The 20,548-nt window shown below is 44.4% G+C and overlaps 1 protein-coding gene across 5 annotated transcripts in view; it reads right to left on the reverse strand.

Moving 5' to 3' along the window:
• RNFT2 (ring finger protein, transmembrane 2) overlaps positions 1 to 20,548 on the reverse strand; it is a 253,869-nt gene that overhangs the window by 30,290 nt on the left and 203,031 nt on the right. For all 5 annotated transcript variants that reach the window (XM_069214511.1, XM_069214509.1, XM_069214512.1 and 2 more), the window contains 2 exons: positions 11,572 to 11,721; positions 10,304 to 10,369 (listed from right to left, as the gene is read on the reverse strand). In XM_069214511.1, coding sequence (XP_069070612.1) covers positions 10,304 to 10,369; positions 11,572 to 11,721 — 216 coding nt within the window. The remainder of the gene's footprint in view (positions 1 to 10,303; positions 10,370 to 11,571; positions 11,722 to 20,548) is intronic.

A 20,548-nucleotide genomic window follows, 5' to 3' on the forward strand; every position in this document is an offset into this window, starting at 1 on the left:
CAAGAGTGAGGGGGTCATTCTGACCCTGGCGGGCGGCAGAAGCCGCCCGCCAGGCGGGAACCACCATTTGGCCGCCATGTGGCCAAAATACCGCTGCCCCCATTCCAACATTCCCGCTGGGCCGGCGGGCGCTAACCAAGTTAGCGCCCGCCGGCCCAGCGGGAATGAGGCCTGCAACACAGGAGCCGGCTCCGAATGGAGCCGGCGGTGTTGCGGCCGTGCGACGGGTGCAGTTGCACCCGTCGCGCTTTTCACTGTCTGCTAGGCAGACAGTGAAAAGCTGGCCGGGGCCCTGTTAGGAGACCCCTGCACTGCCCATGCCAGTGGCATGGGCAGTGCAGGGGCCCCCAGGACACCCCTTACCGCCAGCCTCTTCCTGGCGGTGAAAACCACCAGAAACAGGCTGGCGGTAAGGGGGTCAGAATCCCCAGGGCAGCGCTGCTTGCAGCGCTGCCCTGGCAGATTCTCCCAGCCAGGGCAAAAACGGTGGAAAACCGCCGGCCCCGGCGGGGCGACCGCGGTTTTACCGCCGCAGTCAGAATGGCATGTGAAGCACCGCCAGCCTGTTGGCGGTGCTTCCGTCATTCGTGACCCTGGCGGTCCAAGACCGCCAGGGTCAGAATGACCCCCTGAGTGTCTCTACGTGAACAAGGTACAAACCACTGCCAACTATAGACCCCATTTCTAACACCTATCTGCATCAATACCTGCTTTACTTTATTTCTTTTTACAAGAGAATTAAAAATACGCATTGTGTCTGCGGCTGTCATCTTTCAACATAAAACTTACATTTAGAAATGAGAAATTTCTCAGTGTAAATGTGCTTAAGGCTTCCAAACGTATGTGGAGATGTTCAGAGATTTAGGACTATCAAAGATGATCCCATGATGAAGAAAGTAGCATACTCTTCAGCACATGGGATTTAGAGCCTTTGCAAATGTGACTTAAATAGGTTGGTCTCTACACTGTTCACTGGCTCCCTGCTTTTTCTGTAAAGTTTAGTTTAGTTTTAAGGATTTATAAAGCGCGTAGTGACCCGAAGGCATCCCAGCGCTAAACCTAACCTGACCAGTGCTAGCAATAGGAGAATTCAGAGAGCTACCTACAGAAAAGAATGGTCTTAAGTTTTTTTCTAAAAAGCAGTTCTGAGTGTTCATGACGGAGTTCAGAGGGAAGATCATTCCAGAGACGAGCGGCCTTGGTGGAGAAGGAGTTGGCCCCCCAGGCTCTCTTAGACCGCAAGATGGTCACAAGTCGAGAGGAGGAGGACCTTAGACTTCGAGAGGGGACATAAAGATATAGCCGCTTTCTGAAGAACATTGGACCCTTATCTTGCAGGGCTCTGTGAACAATGCATAGGGTCTTGAAATAAATACGCTGCTTAATAGGGAGCCAGTGAAGTATGGAAAAAGCAGGCTTAGCGGATAAATGTCTGGGAAGATTGACAAGAAGCCTGGCAGCTGCGTTCTGGACTGTTTGCAGCCTTTTTATGACATAAGCCGGGGCGCTGATAAAAAGTGAGTTCCCATAGTCCAGACGGGAAAGGATCAGAGTTTGAACAAGGATTCTTCTGGCCATAGGGGGAAGAAGATTAAAGATTTTCCTAAGGACTCTTAAAATGCCAAAGCATGTAGAGGAAACTCTTTTTGCTTGATAATCCATGGTCAGGCGAGAATCCACCCAAAAACCAAGGCTTTTTACCTGGTCCTTGGGAGGAGGAAGATTGTTGAAGGCCTAGAGTATAGTGAAAGGGGAGGGGCTGGGGGGGCATTGCCTAGTACAATGACTTCTTACTTTCCATCATTAAATTTAAGCTTAGACTGGATCATCCAAACTCCAATGTCTTTCATACAACACGAAAGGTTGGCCGCCGACGAATCCCCAGAACTAGATAGTGACACCACAAGTTGAGTATCGTCGGCATAGGTGACCAAAGACAGATTGTAGGGAGCGATCACTTTAGCCAGCGGGGATAGATAAACATTAAAAAGAGTTGGACTCAGGGAGGAGCCCTGAGGAACTCCACAAGTCAATGGAAAGATATCAGAGAAGTAGGCTCGGTCCAGGACTTGAAAAGATCTACCTTTGACGAAAGCGGACAGCCAGGACAATGCTAGGCCTCCTATCCCTAATTCAGAGAGCCTACAGCAGAGAAGGTTGTGATCCACCGTATCAAAAGCTGCGCTGAGATCAAGTAGAATCACGGCTACATGAGACCCTTGGTCCAGAAGTTGCCGGGCTGACTCCGTCACTGTAAGGAGGGCTGACTCCGTGCTATGATGGGCTCTGAAACCCATTTGAGTGGGGTGAAGGAGTTCATGGCTCTCTAAGTAGCTGGTTAATTGGTGGTTAACATGTTTCTCCAGAATTTTTGTTGAAATGGGAAGGAGAGCAATGGGTCTATAATTCTCTAACAGAGATGGGTTCAATTTCGTTTTTTTTAAAAGAGGCTTAATGATGGCATGCTTAAAAAGAGGGGGGAGGAAACCTAAGGATAGGGAATGATTCAGTATTTTTGTAAGGGGAGGTACAATAATATCTGAAACTCGCGAGAGGATGGAAGGAGGGGCGGGGTCTAGGGGGGAGCCCGATTTAATTTGAAGAAGAAGGTTGGTAGTAGCGGTGTCAGTGAGAGGTACAAAAGTGGTTAATGTGCTTCCGGAGAGGGAGGGATCCATCGTTTGGTACTCTACTGTACCTGGGGGAGGAGAAGAAGGGAATCCAGAGTATATCTTGATGACTTTGTCATTGAAGTGAGATGCCAGAAGATTACTGTATTCAGTGGAGGGCTCTGTGGGAGGAGAGGGCATAGGGGTTATGGTTAATTCCTTAAAAATCTGAAAAATTTCCTTTTGTGAACAGGAGGAGTTTTCTATTCTTATTCCGTAGTAAGAGGACTGGGCGGCTTTAATGTTTTGGTGGTAGAGTCTGACAGATTGCCTATATATTTCTCTTTCGGTGGGGCTGTAATTCTTTCTCCAAGATCTTTCTAACCTTTTGCACTTTTTTCTTAATTCTAACAGACAAGGTGAGAACCAAGGTTTAGCCTTATGGGGGGGCTTGTTAGATCTTAATTTGGTGGGCAGAATACTATCCAAAGAGGAGGATATCCACTCATTAAATAAATCTGCGGAGGTGGAGGGGCTGCTGACCCCAAAGGAGGTCTGGAGAGCAGCGCGCCATTCCCCAAGAGCCAATTTTGACCAAATGCGACCAAAGGTTAAGGAGGTAGACGGCACATCTGGAGTAACCTTATAAGGGAAAGAGAAAGATAAAAGGCAATGATCCGTCCAGGTTAGGGGCTGGGACGGCAGGGTGGTAAGAACAGGGAGATTACTGAATAGGAGGTCCAGCGTATGGCCTTTGGTATGGGTAGGTCCTATTACGTGTTGAGTTAAATCAAGCGCAGAGAGGGACGCAAGTAGAGACCTGGCGTGCGGACAGTTTTCATTATCAAGGTGGATGTTAAAATCCCCAAGAATAGTAAAGTTAGGGGATTTACAGATAAGACTACCTGCGACTTCCGGCAAGGAATCTAAAAAACGAGTGCAAGGTCCTGGGGGTCGGTAGAGAAGCATACCGGAAAAGGTAAAAGTGGGGGAGAGATAGAGAGAGAAAATTAAGCTTTCACACTCCGGGATATCAGAGGGGAAGGTGGTACACCGAAAGGTATTTTTGTAGATAATGGCTATACCACCACCTCTTCCATGGAGTCGATCTACATGCGCCATAGAGTAGGTGGAGGGTAGAGAATTGCAGATATCTACTGCTGAGTCATTGCCCAACCAGGTTTCGGTAAGAAACAAGGCGTCAGGGGAAAGATCTTCTATGAGGGTATATATGTGAAGGGAGTGCGCTGGTAAAGAACGACAGTTGAGGAGCAATATGTTGCTTGTTTGGGATGGGGGGGAGAAGGGGGGTGAAACAGCCTTAGAGGAACTAGGGCAGGCCGGGCAGAAAGAAGAGGCATAGGACCCAGGGGGTACTGAGAGAGGTGGGCCAGATCCTGCCCCTCTGAGTGCGTAAAGCTGCAAGGGAGAGTAGACTAACCTGTCTGTAGTAAAAAGAGCAGCATTTCTGGGCTCTGGGCGCTTCAGGGCGTGGACGGGCGCAGACGGGCTTGCCTTTGGCGCGCCTTTGGCGCGCCAGCGGCGCATCCGCTGCGCGGCCGGCGTCCTTCCGGCATTAAATGAGCCGGGGGAGCCGAACGAGGCTCAGGAGCCTAAAAACAACTAGACCGCTAACAAAAATGGCGGTCTAGTCGGTCCCAACCAGGAAGTAGGGAGGAGAGAAAAAAAACAAGCAACCGGGGACCACTGAACACGGGCCCCGAGGTTGCTATGAGGTAGAAAACCAAGTTATACCCCCAGAGACACACACAGAAACAAGGATGTGCCCCCAATACATGTGAATCCAGCAAAGAAGGAAATATTCGTTTTTTCCAGTCCCTTATATTTTAAAATAATTTCCCCCCAAAAAAAGAGTGAAAGCCAAAAAATGACCTTCAGAGGTTAAAATGCCCAACAAACAATTTAAAAACATTTGTTTCTTAAAATTTTAAAAGATGCTTACACGATCAAATCAGGTGCCAGGCCGGCGTCCTTCCGGCATTAAATGAGCCGGGGGAGCCGAACGAGGCTCAGGAGCCTAAAAACAACTAGACCGCTAACAAAAATGGCGGTCTAGTCGGTCCCAACCAGGAAGTAGGGAGGAGAGAAAAAAAACAAGCAACCGGGGACCACTGAACACGGGCCCCGAGGTTGCTATGAGGTAGAAAACCAAGTTATACCCCCAGAGACACACACAGAAACAAGGATGTGCCCCCAATACATGTGAATCCAGCAAAGAAGGAAATATTCGTTTTTTCCAGTCCCTTATATTTTAAAAGAATTTCCCCCCAAAAAAAGAGTGAAAGCCAAAAAATGACCTTCAGAGGTTAAAATGCCCAACAAACAATTTAAAAACATTTGTTTCTTATAATTTTAAAAGATGCTTACACGATTAAATCAGGTGCCAGGCTGGGGTCCTTCCGGCATTAAATGAGCCGGGGGAGCCGAACGAGGCTCAGGAGCCTAAAAACAACTATACCGCTAACAAAAATGGCGGTCTAGTCGGTCCCAACCAGAAAGTAGGGAGAAAGAGCACAGAAGCAGCCCTGCAGAGACTTCAGTTCCCAGGGGCTTAGAGGAAGCACAAAAATATTATTCACAAAAGGGATTGGTCTCGCTTTTGAAACCTAAGGGGGTGGATTTTGACGGGATTATTTGTTTTCGATCTCCGAACAAGACAGATCAATTAAAAAGACATAAATTGAACAAATTGCGGCTGCCGCTTATATGTTAATTGCCTCACATTTTTTCAGAATTTACCAGGGTCACAGATCATTCAATGAAAGTTCTTAATTGTACAATGGTCTCTGCCATACTTTTAGGGCCTCATTACGAGTTTGGCAGAGGGGATTACTAGGTCACAAACGTGACGGGTATCCCGTCTGCCATTTTACAAGTTCCATAGAATATAATGGAACTTGTAATAGGACGGACGGGATATCCTTCCTTCCTTAGACTTTGGCTCTCATTACAAAATGAGCAGAAATAGGGTGGGGCATTTACCATACTTGTAAATACCATTACCCCAGGGTGAGACATTTATGAAGTGTGATAAATACCTTCTAGCCCGAGTTTTCGACCTACAAATTAAGCATAACATGCATAATTGGTGTTTAGCACACACAATTCCGCATATTTTGCCTTTTCCTCGACAGTTTCCTTTGATAAATTTCAGATAGTTTGACCTGCCAGAGCTTATGATGAAAACTGCAAGGTTGGGAGAATTATCACAAAACTTATAATTTCGATCTCATAAAAACTTCTGTTTGCCTGGGGGTCTGAATTTAGCACAGATCTTATAATAAAGGCCTTTGTCACTCTTCGTTTTGAGACTTTCCTGGTCTGTAAATCTTTCCAGTTAATTGTGCTAACCTCTTTGTTAAAATGCATCATTTGGGCCTGACAGTGGGCCCAGTGATTAAGGGAGTCCTTAAGAGTTTAGCAGGCCCAACCACAGCCAGTTTCCTATGTACCCTTAAGGTCACTATTTTTATCACCAAAGATGCTCCTGCCTTCCTGCCAGAAGCCTACACGGCCAGAGCCGCTTCCATAAGAAAACAGTGGCGACAGGACCACCATGCAAGGTGGCATAGCTGAACTGCCGGCGTTTTTTTCAACAACAGATGTTCCAAAACAGGTGGGGGCTGGTGCGGAAAATAAAACAAAAACATGTCACTGATTCGGTTGAACATTCTCCCAGTGTGCAAGGAATATTTTTTGCTTTCTGGCACCACCACTGGGCATATGGCAGAGCTGGCCAGTAAAAAAGTAGACAGAGATGCCGTGGTATGTACTCTATAATCGAAATAAGGCGAGGGATACAAGAGGCGAGGGGACAGGATCACCAGCCATCACTGGTGGCAGTTCCATTACTGCAAATACTTAAATGAGGCCTTAAGTCAGTTTAATGACCCCAACAGAGTTAGTTTTATGGATATCAAGTTTTCAAACGCATTGCAATTAACCTTTCACAATCTTTAAAGTTGGAAGCAGTTGTAATTGTCCATTGCCCACTTCATGTACTTGCTCATATTATTTTGTTGTTGTTTCATGTGTCATATTATGGTAGAATACACTATTAATGTATTTCTCTTCCTAACCTGAGGCAGTCTGATGCCCCTTAAGATCAAGTTTCGAAGCTATAATTCTTTATGTTCTAGCCACTACTGGATTTCTGCCATTAAAGGATTTTGCCTTTGCTTTGTTATGCCTTGCATACATATACCCTTCTACGTCTTCTTTCTCTAGTGTGCATTCCTTGTGGCTTGCACATGTCCAACAAACTGTAAACCATGGCCCGGCTAGAATGCAGGCATCCATAAAATAATGCTTAGAAAATTCGTATGTGATGGATCATATGCTGTCACTACAGACAAACACGATTCATTTATGGAAAGGTACAGAAGCTGCTTCTCCTTTGGTCAAGTAGGCATGTACCCCTGAATACAGGAATCCGTGGGTCCTGAAAATGGATAATGGAAACACCATCAATAGGAAACAGCATCAATGAAGTAGTCCAACAATGTGTTTTCTGCTACAATTGACAAATACCATAAAGAGGTGGTATACTCATTAATAAAATCAACAAGAAATCTAAAATTATTTTTTGCATTCAGATTACACAACCTTCCTTGTCCCCACGAGGTCTAGAATATGTGGGAAGGAATATTTTCATGATAGATGATACAACACATCTGAAGTATCACTACTTCTGTGGGTAGGAATGTGTGCTACTAAACAGACATTTCCTAGATCAGATTGTCAGATGTACACCAAACTATCTAACAATTGCTGGCTTCATCTTCACTCAAGATTTTGTACTGGGGGCCTTCAGTGTTGACAGTATGGTTAATCCTCCTCAATGGTGGTGGTCCTAGTCATTCATGCAATGAACATTTGAGAAACCAATTAGCCACACTGAGACATGCCACTCTCCTTTATCTTCTCCTTCTCCATCCCTTTCAGCTCTGTTATCAAGTTGGAGTGTGACCACAATTCTTATTTCCTTGGATTCCAAAATTCGGACCATTTGTGGTTTAATGAGCTTGATGCATTCCTGCAACGAAGATCAAGACTCCATTATTCCAAATTTAGATCTTCTACAAATTCACAGCGATACGTTTTCTTGCTTGTCTGCTTCATGTCACATTCACTGCAGTGAAATAGCTATCCCTGTCGTCGCCCACCTGTTCACTGGTCAAATCAGAGAAAACTGCCACCGCCACACTCAAGACCTACAATGGCTTTCACAGTCAGCATCTAAGACACACTCAAGACCTACAATGGCTTTCACAGTCAGCATCTAATATAATCCTATCTGACAATGACTCCCAAAAATAACTAAGTTGGGGAAAATCTTAAATTTCTGGGTGACACTTTAACCACACTTGCGGCGTTAACCATCTGATTCTGGAGTTCACCAAGACTAGAATAGAGAAAACAATGAGACTAGTATCCCCCTTTTCTGTCCCTACTTTATGGCACAATTTCATCCTCACACGAGCGTGGCCCTCAACTTTTGACATTTATGAAGGAACTTACTTTTCTTTATTCACACGGCATCCACCTGACCAAGAAACAAAAATCAAACCATTGATAAGACATAATACCACGTTTACTATCTAATCAGATAGTGATAAAAAAAAAAAAGCAAAAAATACGTAAAAGCCAATATGATATGAGGAGTACATAAAAAAATACTGTAGCGAAGATTCCCAACTTTCCTTTACCTTCTGTAAAAACCTGCCACTTTCCTAATTACCTTCAATGCTGTTCTCAAAACTCTCTTACTGCATTTTTTTGTTCTGTAGTTCACTCATTAGTGTTACCATCAACCCTGTTGTGGCAAATATTCCCCCTAAGTGTCCCTCCCCTATGCCCTCGTACATACACTTTCCTCTCTTGATACGCTCTACTGCCCCCTGCAGCGTTCCACGGATGGGTTATCACTACTCAAATGACAATCTGGGTCAATGTTGACAAAACCCTTTCTTTTTAAAGTCATAAACGAGGTCAAACACCTTTGAAAGTAAAATAGATTGTTGGTTTGTGGTCGAGATGCTTTTCTGGTATTTTTCTGCCATCCGCAGGAGGCCAGATAGTTTCTTTATTCCTCTAAGTTTTGACATTATAATCACATAAGAAATCTTGAGTTCTGAAGTGACTGAAGGTACTTTCACCTTAAGATAATAGTTCGATTTATCCATGTAGTTTTACATGTCAAAAAAGAGCTATGTAAAGGCAGCCTGACAATGGTACAGTAAAAGTAACTGTGATTCATAGACCTGCTGGTAAGATAAAGGTAGCCTTTTATATTTTGAGCTACAAAGTACAGGAGCTTCTAAAGGTGGTCAGTTCTTTGTCCCAACTGTCAGTAACCCGTCAGTTCAGACTGCTACGGTTGGATGAAAACAAAGACCGGAGGAGGACACCCAGGTAACTTGTGAGAGGTAGGGATGGCCACTACAGGAAAGTGGTTCCGGTACAGGGATGCTGTGGGGGAGTTGTAGGACAAGTGTGGAAGCAGCTGTGCAATGGTTTGCAATTTAATAGTTTCTTAAGCAGATATGATCCTGCTACATGGTGGTGCGAGGCTCCTGAACGCTGGCAACAAAAAAGGCACAAATCTGGAACTAAGCAGAATAAAATGTGTTATGTTGATTTTTTGCATAGCACATACCCTTGACAACTATAGGTTGGTTCGGTGCTGAATCTTCACGAAACGGGTATCAATGAAATAAACAAAAAAAGACAAAATTAAAGCAAGTGCTTCATATTACCCCTCCTAAGTTCCTCAACCCAAACACCAAACATCTTATTCACCAAATGCTCTCTTCCTGGGTGGAGGTATTTGTGAGTTGTTTCAGAGTATACCTTTGGGCCTACTCTTAAGCATGTGTATGTTCAGCGACTAGAGAATCTAAAGCATCGCGAAGCATCAATGCCAAGTTCTCTCAAGTCTATGGAAAAGTAAGAAAGGCACCCACACCTCTTCGAAGTCCTCCCCTTTCTGCTTTCTGTCAGGTTTCCCCAATGCTTACAGTGTCCCATAGTCTGTACCACCATTCCCTAATGTCCAGAAAACGTTATTTTCCCACACAGAGCAATGATGCTCTGCCTTGCTGTGCCGAGCGCAAGCAACATCAATCATCTTCTCTTGGAGTACAGTGGCGAGGTCTGGGAATTAGCTACTCCCAGTAGAGTGTAGACTGGGATTCTACAAGTCGCTATCCCAATTATAGTATCTTATGAAAGAAGAACACTCGGCCAAAAGGATTGTAGCCTCGGTCATGCCAGGGTAAGTGTATGAGGATGCCCACCCCTCAACATTCCCACCAGCAGGTATTACATCCATGGGGGACCTATGTAAACACCTTCACGGAAGAGTAAATACCAGTATGTCATTGTTTTAACCATCATCTCCCTGACGACCACACATTTCGCGGTCTTAAGTGTCCCTTCATGAATCTCTTTCCATTCCTTGACAGAGATTGTCCATCTCAGTTCGTCTCCCATCTCTTCTGTCCCAATTTCCTCTCCCCTCTCTGTCGCATAAGGAACTCAATGGAGAATATGTGTGTTTTGCCAATGTGTAACTCCAAAAGGAATACAGGCCGCCTTTTGTATAGTTTCAATGTTTATGCATTCATTTCACCAGCAAAGCTCCTGCAGCCTTTAATACAGACGAAGCTCACCTGTGGGCTCCCCAGTGCCTGCAGTGCCTTCCTCACACCTCCGATGCGGCCGCAGACATCAAAAGACTGTCAGGGAAAAAAACAAATGTCTGAAGACAACTTTGGAAGAGGAACAGCTGTTTGTGAACAAACTCGAATATCTATCCGTAAACGCAAGGGGTAAGACAATGGTGCTTAAATAAAAGATTGTACTTCAAAGAATAAAAGGCAATCACAGGTGTATCACCATAAATCCTTTCAACAATGTCGATATGACCTTGATAATAGGAAACCCATAAATAGCACTTACTAGCTTCAGAGCTATCATCAGAGGATGGTGAGGTTCAGGAACAAATCTTTGAATAACATGTGAAATTCTGCCCCCTATTTTCTAATCTTCAGAGAAATATGCATTAAGTCTCTGGGCCCTGCAATATGCCCATCACCAAGTCTTCCAGGGCTGAGTGAACTTCAAAGACTCTTCCTAATACTCACTTATATCCAGCAACTAGATTCCCATAAGTCAGAAGAGTTCTGTTGGCAGTTATGCACAATGTCTTCCACAATTCAGTGAAGCACTGATTATTCAATATGTCTATAAAATTTAGTTTCAACCGTCACATGTTTTAATGAATCTCAGCATTAAGACTCCCAGCCCACAATGAGGTGTAACACTAAGATTCCCCTTTCTCTGTAGAGTACTTCACCTGGAATTCCAGGCTATGGTTACATGAAGTCACAGGTTTCTCAGGATGCACTCAAAGGATCATTTCTCGCACCCCATAGTGAAATTCATCCCCAAGTTTAGTGGCCAATAATGAAGTTCAACAGCCATCACTCAGTGAAAGGTAAGTTTGCAACTAAGTTTCAGAGAACCTGGTGGTGTTTGCCACCATTTATCAAAACTTGCAGCGATCCAGGTCACCTGGGAAAGTCTGCTTGGGTCCTGCATGATTGTGAAATCAAATTCGCAATCTGATAAGTGTTCTAAAACAGTGTAAGGCAGGAGCACCAATTCACTATAGAAATCCATTTGAATCAATTTTGACCATATAAATGCAAACCAATATGGACACAGGCTGCTTCAGTCCTGAGTGGCCACATAACATCGCAAAACATCACAGAGCAGAAACTTTCTGATGCATGTAAACAAAAGCATCAGGTACCAGATAAAAAGATCTTCCTTTTTTTGCAATATTTGTCACACGATGCCATTTCAAAGTTCTCTACTTTAATTTCTTAGTGTTTAGAAAACAACTATGAAAGTGGGCAGATATGTGAGATTTTACCTTGCAGAGGCTGTATAGTATGATCAGGACTCCACCAAGGAAGTAGCCACTGGAGGGATTGTCTCCCAGGATGTACTTGTACCAGAGCTGGATTGGAACAAGGGTGCGGAACAGCTGACTGAGCTCCTCAACGATGAGGTAAAATTTGCCCTGTAAAGATCAAATATGTGATATGTTTAGAAACCTCTGCAATACACTGGATGTCAGCATGTCATTTGCCAGTGCACAAAGCTTAACTAGATGTCAGAACCAATTTCAACAAAAATATTAACAACTGAGTAAAGTTTTTTTTTTCAATGTGTCCCAGAAAACCATCTTTATTGATATCATGGATACTTCTCCATGTGCAACACTAAAAAAGAATGGGTAACCACAACCATGATTTCTGTACTGAAAGACTCAACACACCAAAGTCGAATACCACTAAAGGGGACTTCAACTCTTCACCATACACAAACAAGTCCCATGTGTGTGAGTGAACTCAAGGGCAGCATCTGGTGGTTCCACCCAATGGCCCCAAACACACTCAAACACCAACACAGGATGGATATCTTCACCTACATCACACAGCATTCAATCACTAAGAGATGGTAGCTAGTTAGAAAGAGTCCCAGATCAGTAATCAAATGTGAGGCAGTGGATATTTGCTGTTTACTTCACAGGGAAAAGCGATTCTGAACACAATCCATTCTTTTACAAATTAAATTAGCTCGAAGGCCTCTATGTGAACCGTGAGCTCCAGTCTCCGGAGGCCTGGTAACACGAATCAGTATTTCGTGAAGCAGAAGGGGTGAGTCAGCACTTCTTGTACATCTCTACAGGCTTCGTGCATGATTGGTGAATCCATCAAAATGTCCCAGGATGAGGCACATTCAGAGGCAGTCACAGTTCATCCAAGGCAACAAAAGCTCTTCGACATCTCACAATTTGTACTACAGTGACAGCACAAAAAGTAGGAGATGGAAGATCAGACAAAACATCAAAGTCATCACATGGTCACACTGGCCACCACCATGTGCGGTCAGGAAATGCCACTTTAGTTGGCCTCCACCAACTGAGAGATATGCTGACGAATGTACTGAACCTAGGGAGGGAGAAGCTAGAGAGAAATAATTTACCTGTGAATTAATTTGTGAGCCCATACATTAATGAGAAGGCAGGGTTAGGGAAGGCTATATGAGTATTTTATGAGGTGCAAATATGGACTATGTTCCAAGCTATCTGGAAGATCCTGCACCCAAGGAGGGGAGTTGTTGTACAGCATTTCCCATGTAAGAACAGTAGGTTGACAAATTAGTGCAGCGCCCACTGGGCTGTGTATTATGAAGACTGTAATGTGCTGTGTCTCCATTTTCGTCAATGATAGCTCACCTGAGCCCAAGGGATGCTGAGGAAGGCACTAAGAAGCCGCCTTCCTTGAAGACCGTCAGGACACAGCGAGAGGCTGCATCTCTCCAGGGTGCTCTGCAGGATGAGATCACTTCACAGACCTCGCCCCCTAAAAAGTCCAATCTCTCAGTATTGGCAGTTCTCTGATCTCATAATAACCTCCTGGGACATAATCTCCTAAGACATGGAGAAAGTGAACCTCAGCGATTGCTGGCAGCACAGGCTTCCCTCATTCTCTCGATTGCCTTTAATCTCTTGTGACAACATTTCACATCGAAGAATGCAGGCGAATTTAGTATGAAGTGATAAATGCCTGTGATTTATTAAAGTCGTTGCCCCAGTACTTTATCACCAGACCACACATTATGTGACAGGAAGAGACTGCATCATGCATGGATGGGAGACGTTTCTTATGAGCTCGTTTGTACCAAGTCAGTGGCGCCAATATGGTGTGACTTCCGGATTTCCCAACTATTCCCATTCCCTTACGATGGCCACAGCAGCACTCCCAGTAGATAGTGTTGCAGGTATGGCTCCACAGCCACCCTAGAAATCCCTTCATGTACCAGGGAACTTTGACTAATTTTGATGTAAAACAAAAAATATTACAGGCATAAAACTGTGCGCATCCCACAAACAAACACCAAGCCAATCGGCAGAGCACGGGTTTCAGAAACTCTATTGCCATGTGACAGCTGCAGCAAAGCACCCCTTTGTGCACAAACTCTATTGCCATGTGACAGCTGCAGCAAAGCACCCCTTTGGGCCAGCAGGCATCGTCCACTTCATCCATGCATGGCCTTACATGTCACCCACGAGAGCTTTGCCCAAACATAGTAGAGCACCAGACCAAATGCCTATGCCCTCACACTTGTGTTAAGCCCTTACAATAAATAACAAACGAGAGTTGTTATGACGTGTTTTACCCAATACTTGGAGCCCTAAAAACGGTTCGACAACTTAGCACTATAAATACAGAACATACCAAAAAAGGGGGTCCACCAGCACAGTATGAAGCTATCCAGCGATATAAAATTATAAACCCAAAAGTCTTCTATCTGAGTTAAAAATACGTGTAACCTGTATTTTCATCTCAGAAAAGCTCAAGTGTTCTCATGAAGTGCTTTCTGAAATCAGTGCTGCAACGTAGGCAAAAGCGGAATGTGTGGCCGTTAGAAAGCATGCTATTGGACATGGTTTTTGTTAAAGAATATTTTTGCAGCTGGGGTTTGTGCCCCATGTTTCAGAGCGATGAAGGCTTTGGTTTTTCGAGATCTCTAGAAGTTCTAAAATGCAAAATACCAACAATAAAAAATGCATTATTTAGCAAACCTGTCGAAAGACAATATAAAAGTATTACTGAAGATGAATATAAGAAACACTTATGTTTGCGCCTTTTCAGACTGCATATTAATGGAGCTGCACATACAGCACTGCCTTGCGCAGAGCCCTTAAAGCTTATGGAGACCTGCCGACCGAGCATACCAGATCCTCTCCTAGAAATGCCCAGTGGCTTGACTCATCTGGAATGTATTTTATTTGTGCTTTTATGGCTACTTTGAGGATACACACTATCAAATGGGGGGGTCGAGAGGAGAGATAATGGTGGGTGGATACAGCTTCCTGATTCTATGACACATTAAGCCAGAGGTCTTCAAACTGGGGGTGCGGGCCCCCCTAGGGGGGCCTCAAGTGATCCCGGGGGGGCCCCAGACTCTGGCCAAAATAAATATTATACAGATAACAGGCCTTTGTTTTAAGCAGAAGCATGTTATTGCAGTTTTAAAAAGGTAACAGTACTTAACTGCAATGTTTAAATAGGTTTAGACATATTTAAACATTGCCATGTTTATAAAATAATTGTGAAAAATTCTGAGGGGGGCCCAATGATTTTTATTTTTCAACTGGGGGGCGCAGCATTAAAAAGTTTGGAGACCTCTGCATTAAGCAATCCCAATCTTATGTACTGTAGGGATGGTATGTGATGTTTGAAGACTACAACTATCAGATCCCCCACATAATGTGAAAAAGAACCCTCACCTACTCCATTAGTGGAATGCTTCATCATCGGGTCTCATGCTACTATGCTAAATACCAGGAGGGACTCGACATCGGTAGAGGGAGCACTTTGATAATGCTTTGTTGAAAGGGGATCTAAAGATGCTTAAAAATACCTATAGGTTATACTGGTATCCCTTTACTTTGGGTGCCTCTGGTACAGCTAAATGTGGATGCTGCTGGATTCTATTTCCAAAGCTTCACGCTCATTGGCATGTTTCAACTGTCTGATTATCAGCACTCATGGGTCCATCGCTTTCATCAGGACTCATCATTAACTCCTAGCCATCTGGAGTACTTGTTTTTCCCTAGCAGTCTAAGTGTAAAATGGCGTAAACATAGGAGGAAAACATGCTGGCTTACATAGCCAGTATCGTACACACAAATTGTACTGCCTTAAGACTTTATCGGGCAGCACATAAGTAGAGAGGGGACTTGCCACGGTAGCCAGTCTTTCCTCAAGAATGCCATGCCCCAAAAGCACCTAAATATTGCCTTCAAACCAATGCAGTAGATGATGATAAACCATACCACTAATAGAGTGGGGAAACATTCTTTTACATATTAGGTGAGGACCTGATGTTGTCTGATACTGTCAGGATCCACCCAGTTAGCTTCTGGGTAACAGGTAAGAGCTGAGCAAGACTTGAACCTGTGTGGGTTTTTTTAATAAACATTTTATTAGCTTTTGCCTGGCTTTTAATAATATCAAGATTTAAAATTAATCGTGAATGGTATTTTAACGCCATATACTCACTCTTTCCTGCTTTTTTTATTTCATGTTGTCAATTAAAGTTAAGCCACTATGGCACAGCAAACATTTAAAGGCTCATGTTGCAGATACAACAATTAGAGGAATGGCAGATGACCAGACGTGAAGCACAGAGATTCTGGGAAGCTGCACCCAAGGTGAGGATCAGTCCATGATGAGGTTCTGGCACTAAATTTGGAGACAATATGTGCAGGTCATGAAAAGGAGTCGAGATGCGGATTAGAATTTAAGTTGGGAGGTATATGGACTCTCACGTCCCTGAGGTAAGAAAGAGAAAATCCCTGAATGAACATAAGAGTAGACAGGGTAGCTTAACTTGAGATCTTCCACCAGTTAACTTACTGCTGACCCCGGCAGATCAGGCCTCGACGAGACCAACTGAAGAATGAGCAAAAAAGATTTTGGGGGATCTGGAGATTTTTTTATGTTTGCTTACCCATTTACAAACTACTACAGTAATCTAGGCTAGAAAAGACTCTACAGAGATTGGTGTTAATCTTTGAAAATGTATAATACCGACAAGGATTCTCTTTAGCATTTAGGTCTTTATTTACACCTGGAAGAGGTACTACCTCCATCCAGGTTTACTCCTCACAAGTGCCCGCTTACAGCAACTATCTAATGGTTCTCAATTACAGGGCAACCTGGCAATGGCAGAGAATAAGTGAATATGTGCATAGTGTTGTAAGCATTGCTATGACGGGGTTTCAGACAAGCACACTTGCAGGGACATCTGTTGGAAACCATAATGGGCAGTGTTAAAAATGGGGGTCCCTAGTTGCAGTGGTTTGTACCCTGCCAAGTAGGGACTCTTCTTCCAAGCAAGGATAAGGGAGTCACACAGCTAAGATAACCCCTGCTCACCCACTGAGTAGCCTGGCACAAGCAGTCAGGCTAATCTCAGAGGTAATGTGTAAAGCATTAGCACATAACACAGTTATATAATGAAAACACTACAAAAGAACTCCACACTGGTTTTAGAAAAATATCCAATATTTATCTGTTTAAAACAAGACCAAAACAAGAAAAATCCAACATACAGTAATAAGGATATGAATTTTGCAAGAATTACTTTAAAAGAAATACAGTTCCTTGAAGTCAATAGCTCCGTCCGGGGCTATCACGGTGTCGTGAACAACAAATCTAACAGTTCAGGCCGACCTTGAGGTCGCAGGCCAGCAACGGTGTCAGGAAGACCCCGCAAACAGCACCTTAGAAATGTAGGGCATTGCGATACTGGTGAAGAGGTCTGGAGTGCAGGGCTGCTGCCGTTGGCAGGCGTCGGTTTGGCTAGTCGGCGCAGGGGTCGTCAGGCCCTTGAAGTCACACGTGTTGCAGATTGAACTCCGTGCTAATGACAAAGTCAGGATCGCTGGTGTCGGGCTGCAGTAAAAAGCAGGATGATGCAAAGTGCGGTACCAACAGGCCACAGTGCAGGCAGCGGCTCAGTGACCACATCCTGCAGCACCGGTGAGATCAGGGCTGCGTTGTGAAGCGGGGCAATGCGACGTGTGGTGTCTCCAGATCGCAGTGCAGGCAGCATTGTTGTTGTTGCTGAAGTGCTCTCGTCGGTAGGACCAAGTCTGTGGTACGATGCGGGCAGGCTTCATGTGGCACCTATGGGTCATGGTGCAGGCAGGGGCGTCTGTTGATAATGCTGGCATAAATGGTGCTGGTGCCGGTGGACCGGGGCTGAGGTGCAGGGCGGGCTTTGTGTAACTCACAAGCGGTGTCCTCAGGCCGCAGTGCAAGCAGCGGCATCGGGGTCAGCACAGAAAGTCGTCATCAGGGATACCAAGGCTGTGGTGTGAAGTGAGGCAATGGGATGTGCAGGGTTTACAGGTTATGGTGCAAGCAGCTGCTCAGTGACCGCATCAGGCAGCGTCAGTAAGACCACGGTTGCGGTGTGAAGCAGGGCATGGCTCCGTGCGGCACTGTCAGGTCACGGGGCAGGCGGCGTTGATGGCGTCATGGTAGTTTTTCTTCTGCTGCAGCACAAAACACAGTACTGAGTGCTGAAGGCAGATTAATTTGAAGCCTTTGATAGCTCTGAGACTTCCAATAGAAGGCAAGATCTACTTCAAGCCCTTGGAGGAACTTCACAAGCAGGATCCACAGCAAAGTCCAGTCTTTGTTCTCTCCACAGCAGAAGCAACTGCAGCCAACCCAGCAAAGCACGCTCAGCAAAGGGGCAGTACTCCTCCTCACAGCACTTTAGCTCCTCTCCTTGGCAGAGGTTCCTCTTGGTCCAGAAGTGTTCAAAAGGTCTGGGGTTTTGGATCCACTACTTATACTCATTTCTGCCTTTTGAAGTTGGAAAACTTCAACGAAAAGTCTCTTATTATTCACAAGATCCTGCCTTGCCCAGGCCTGGCTCCAGACGCGCTCCAGAGGGTCGGAGACTGCAATGTGTAAGGACAGGCACAGCTCTTTTAGGTGCAGGTATCAGCTCCTACCTCCCACTCTAGCCCAGGAAGACCCATCAGAATATGCAGGATACACCTTAGCTCCCTTTGTGTCACTGCCTAGAGTGAATTTGCAACCAGCCTAACTATCAGTCTGATCCAGATGTGGATTCAGCAGCCCAACAGAGGCACAGATTGGTTAAGCAAGAAAATGCCCACTTTCTAAAAGTGGCATTTTCAAACTGACAATCTAAAAACAAATTTCACTGAAAGATGTATTTTTAAATTGTGATTTCAGAGACCCCAAACTCCACATCTCTTTCTGCTCCCAATGGGAAATTACACTTAAGAGGAATTTAAATGTAATCCCCATTTTAACCTATGGAAGGGATAGACCTTGCAATAGTGAAAAACACATTTGGCAGTTTTTCCCTATCAGGACATGTAAAACCCACTAACACATGTCCTTCCTTTCAAGTACACTGCACCCTGCCCATGAGGCTGCCTTGGGCCTACCTTAGGAGTGCCTTACATGTACGAAAAGGGAAAGTAAGGGTTGGGCATGGCAAGTGGGTGCACTTACCAGGTCAACATGGCAGTTCAAAACTGCACACACAGACACTGCAGTGGCAGGTCTGAGACATGTTCACAGGGCTACTCATGTGGGTGGCACAATCAGTGCTGTTGGCCCACTAACAGCATTTGATTTACAGGCCCTTGGCACACATATTGCACTTTACTAGTAAATCAAATATGCCAAATCATGGATAAACCAATCACCAATACAATTTACACAGGAAGCATTTGCACTTTAGCACTGATCTGCAGTGGTAAAGTGCGCAGAGACAATATGCAGCAAAAACGAAGATCAGCATACCATGAAAAAGGAGGTCAGAAGGTAAAAAGACAGGGGAGAACATGGCAAAAGATGCCAGGTCTAACAGGTAGAGACTCCAACTGTGGGAAATCGCAAAAATTCCACCTGCATGTTTGTGTTATCCGCAAAAGCATCTCCAGTAATAGTAGTCCCAAGAATTACCATGGTGCCATGAGGTAGAGGGGTAGATGGGCAGTCTAATCCTCAGGGAATCCTCGCACCCACCCCAACACCCTTTTAACCCACACGAACAACCCCCTTATGCGCAGCTTGCTGTGCATGTAGAGAAGTCTTTAATCCCTTATTCAATTATTTTTTCTTGGCCTGAGGTAGTGAAGCTTGGGTTCCTGTTTTATTAGAGATGCTCTGTAGAGACTCGTATAATTCAATTGGTTAAAACCTGCAACTTTAGACTAGTATTGGCAACGCACATTCTGCCTTTCTTGGGGCTCCCACTACGGTACAATGAAGCTGGATTACGCCTGCGTGGTTTAGTAGTAGACTAGTCTGTACTGTCTTCCAATCAGAATTTGCTAACAGCTGATGGTGAAAGTACGGGGTGCATACAGTGCTCAAAATACCCTATTTGCCTGAAGCAGATGTTTTAAAGGTGTGGTGTTTGGAAGATTACATTATCCTGATTTTGCCCGAGTACAACAGAGCTAGCCAGTTCATTACCAATTTACATTACTGTTTAAGATGTTCCCGCCAAAAGAGCCTTTGGAGTGGGCCTGAACGGCTGCGCTTCCATGCAGCCTCCAGGATTCAACTTTTTTGGAAAATAAATTACTTTTAAAATAGCATAACTTTACCTAGGATTTAGCTTGTGAGTGAGGTCCTAGGAGAGTTATCTTATTGGAATCTGCAGCTGACTTTGTAGGAAATGTTACCCTCCTATTAACTGATGCCCTCTGCCCATATCTTCTAAAATCAGGGCTGCACGAAGTATGTTACATTTTTTTAACTTTGAATACTTATTGTATCCAGCTATGCTTTATTATTAGTTGGAAGTTCATAGATCCTCATACATGGATGGTGAACTACCCTAGACTGCAATTCTGGGCTAACCATTTAGCTAGGTATGTCACTCAGGAAACTGACATAAATTCACCCACCATAAAATTAGGATCCCCTTTTAAGTACTTCATCCATCTGCCAGAAACTGTCTTTGTTTAACGGTAAAATGAAAAGTCTGCCAGAAACTGAATACGTTTAAAGGCAAAAGGTTTGCTGCTACATCTAAAGTGGTGGAGCAAAGCTGTTTTTCTTCTCACAATCACAAAGGGCCAACAGTATCACACACAATCCTGACATGGACAAAATGGGTGCAAAACTTCAAAATGCATAAGAAATTCCAGCCATATTGTTACAACCGCCCTTTATTTAACATGACGCATTTACAGTTTTGTGTCTAGAACAGGGTGAAGGTAGAGAGCTCAGTCTTGACAATTCATCCGAATTCATTATGCAGCTCTG

Source organism: Pleurodeles waltl, chromosome 11, assembly GCF_031143425.1.
Source record: "Pleurodeles waltl isolate 20211129_DDA chromosome 11, aPleWal1.hap1.20221129, whole genome shotgun sequence".
Lineage (NCBI taxonomy): Eukaryota > Metazoa > Chordata > Amphibia > Caudata > Salamandridae > Pleurodeles > Pleurodeles waltl.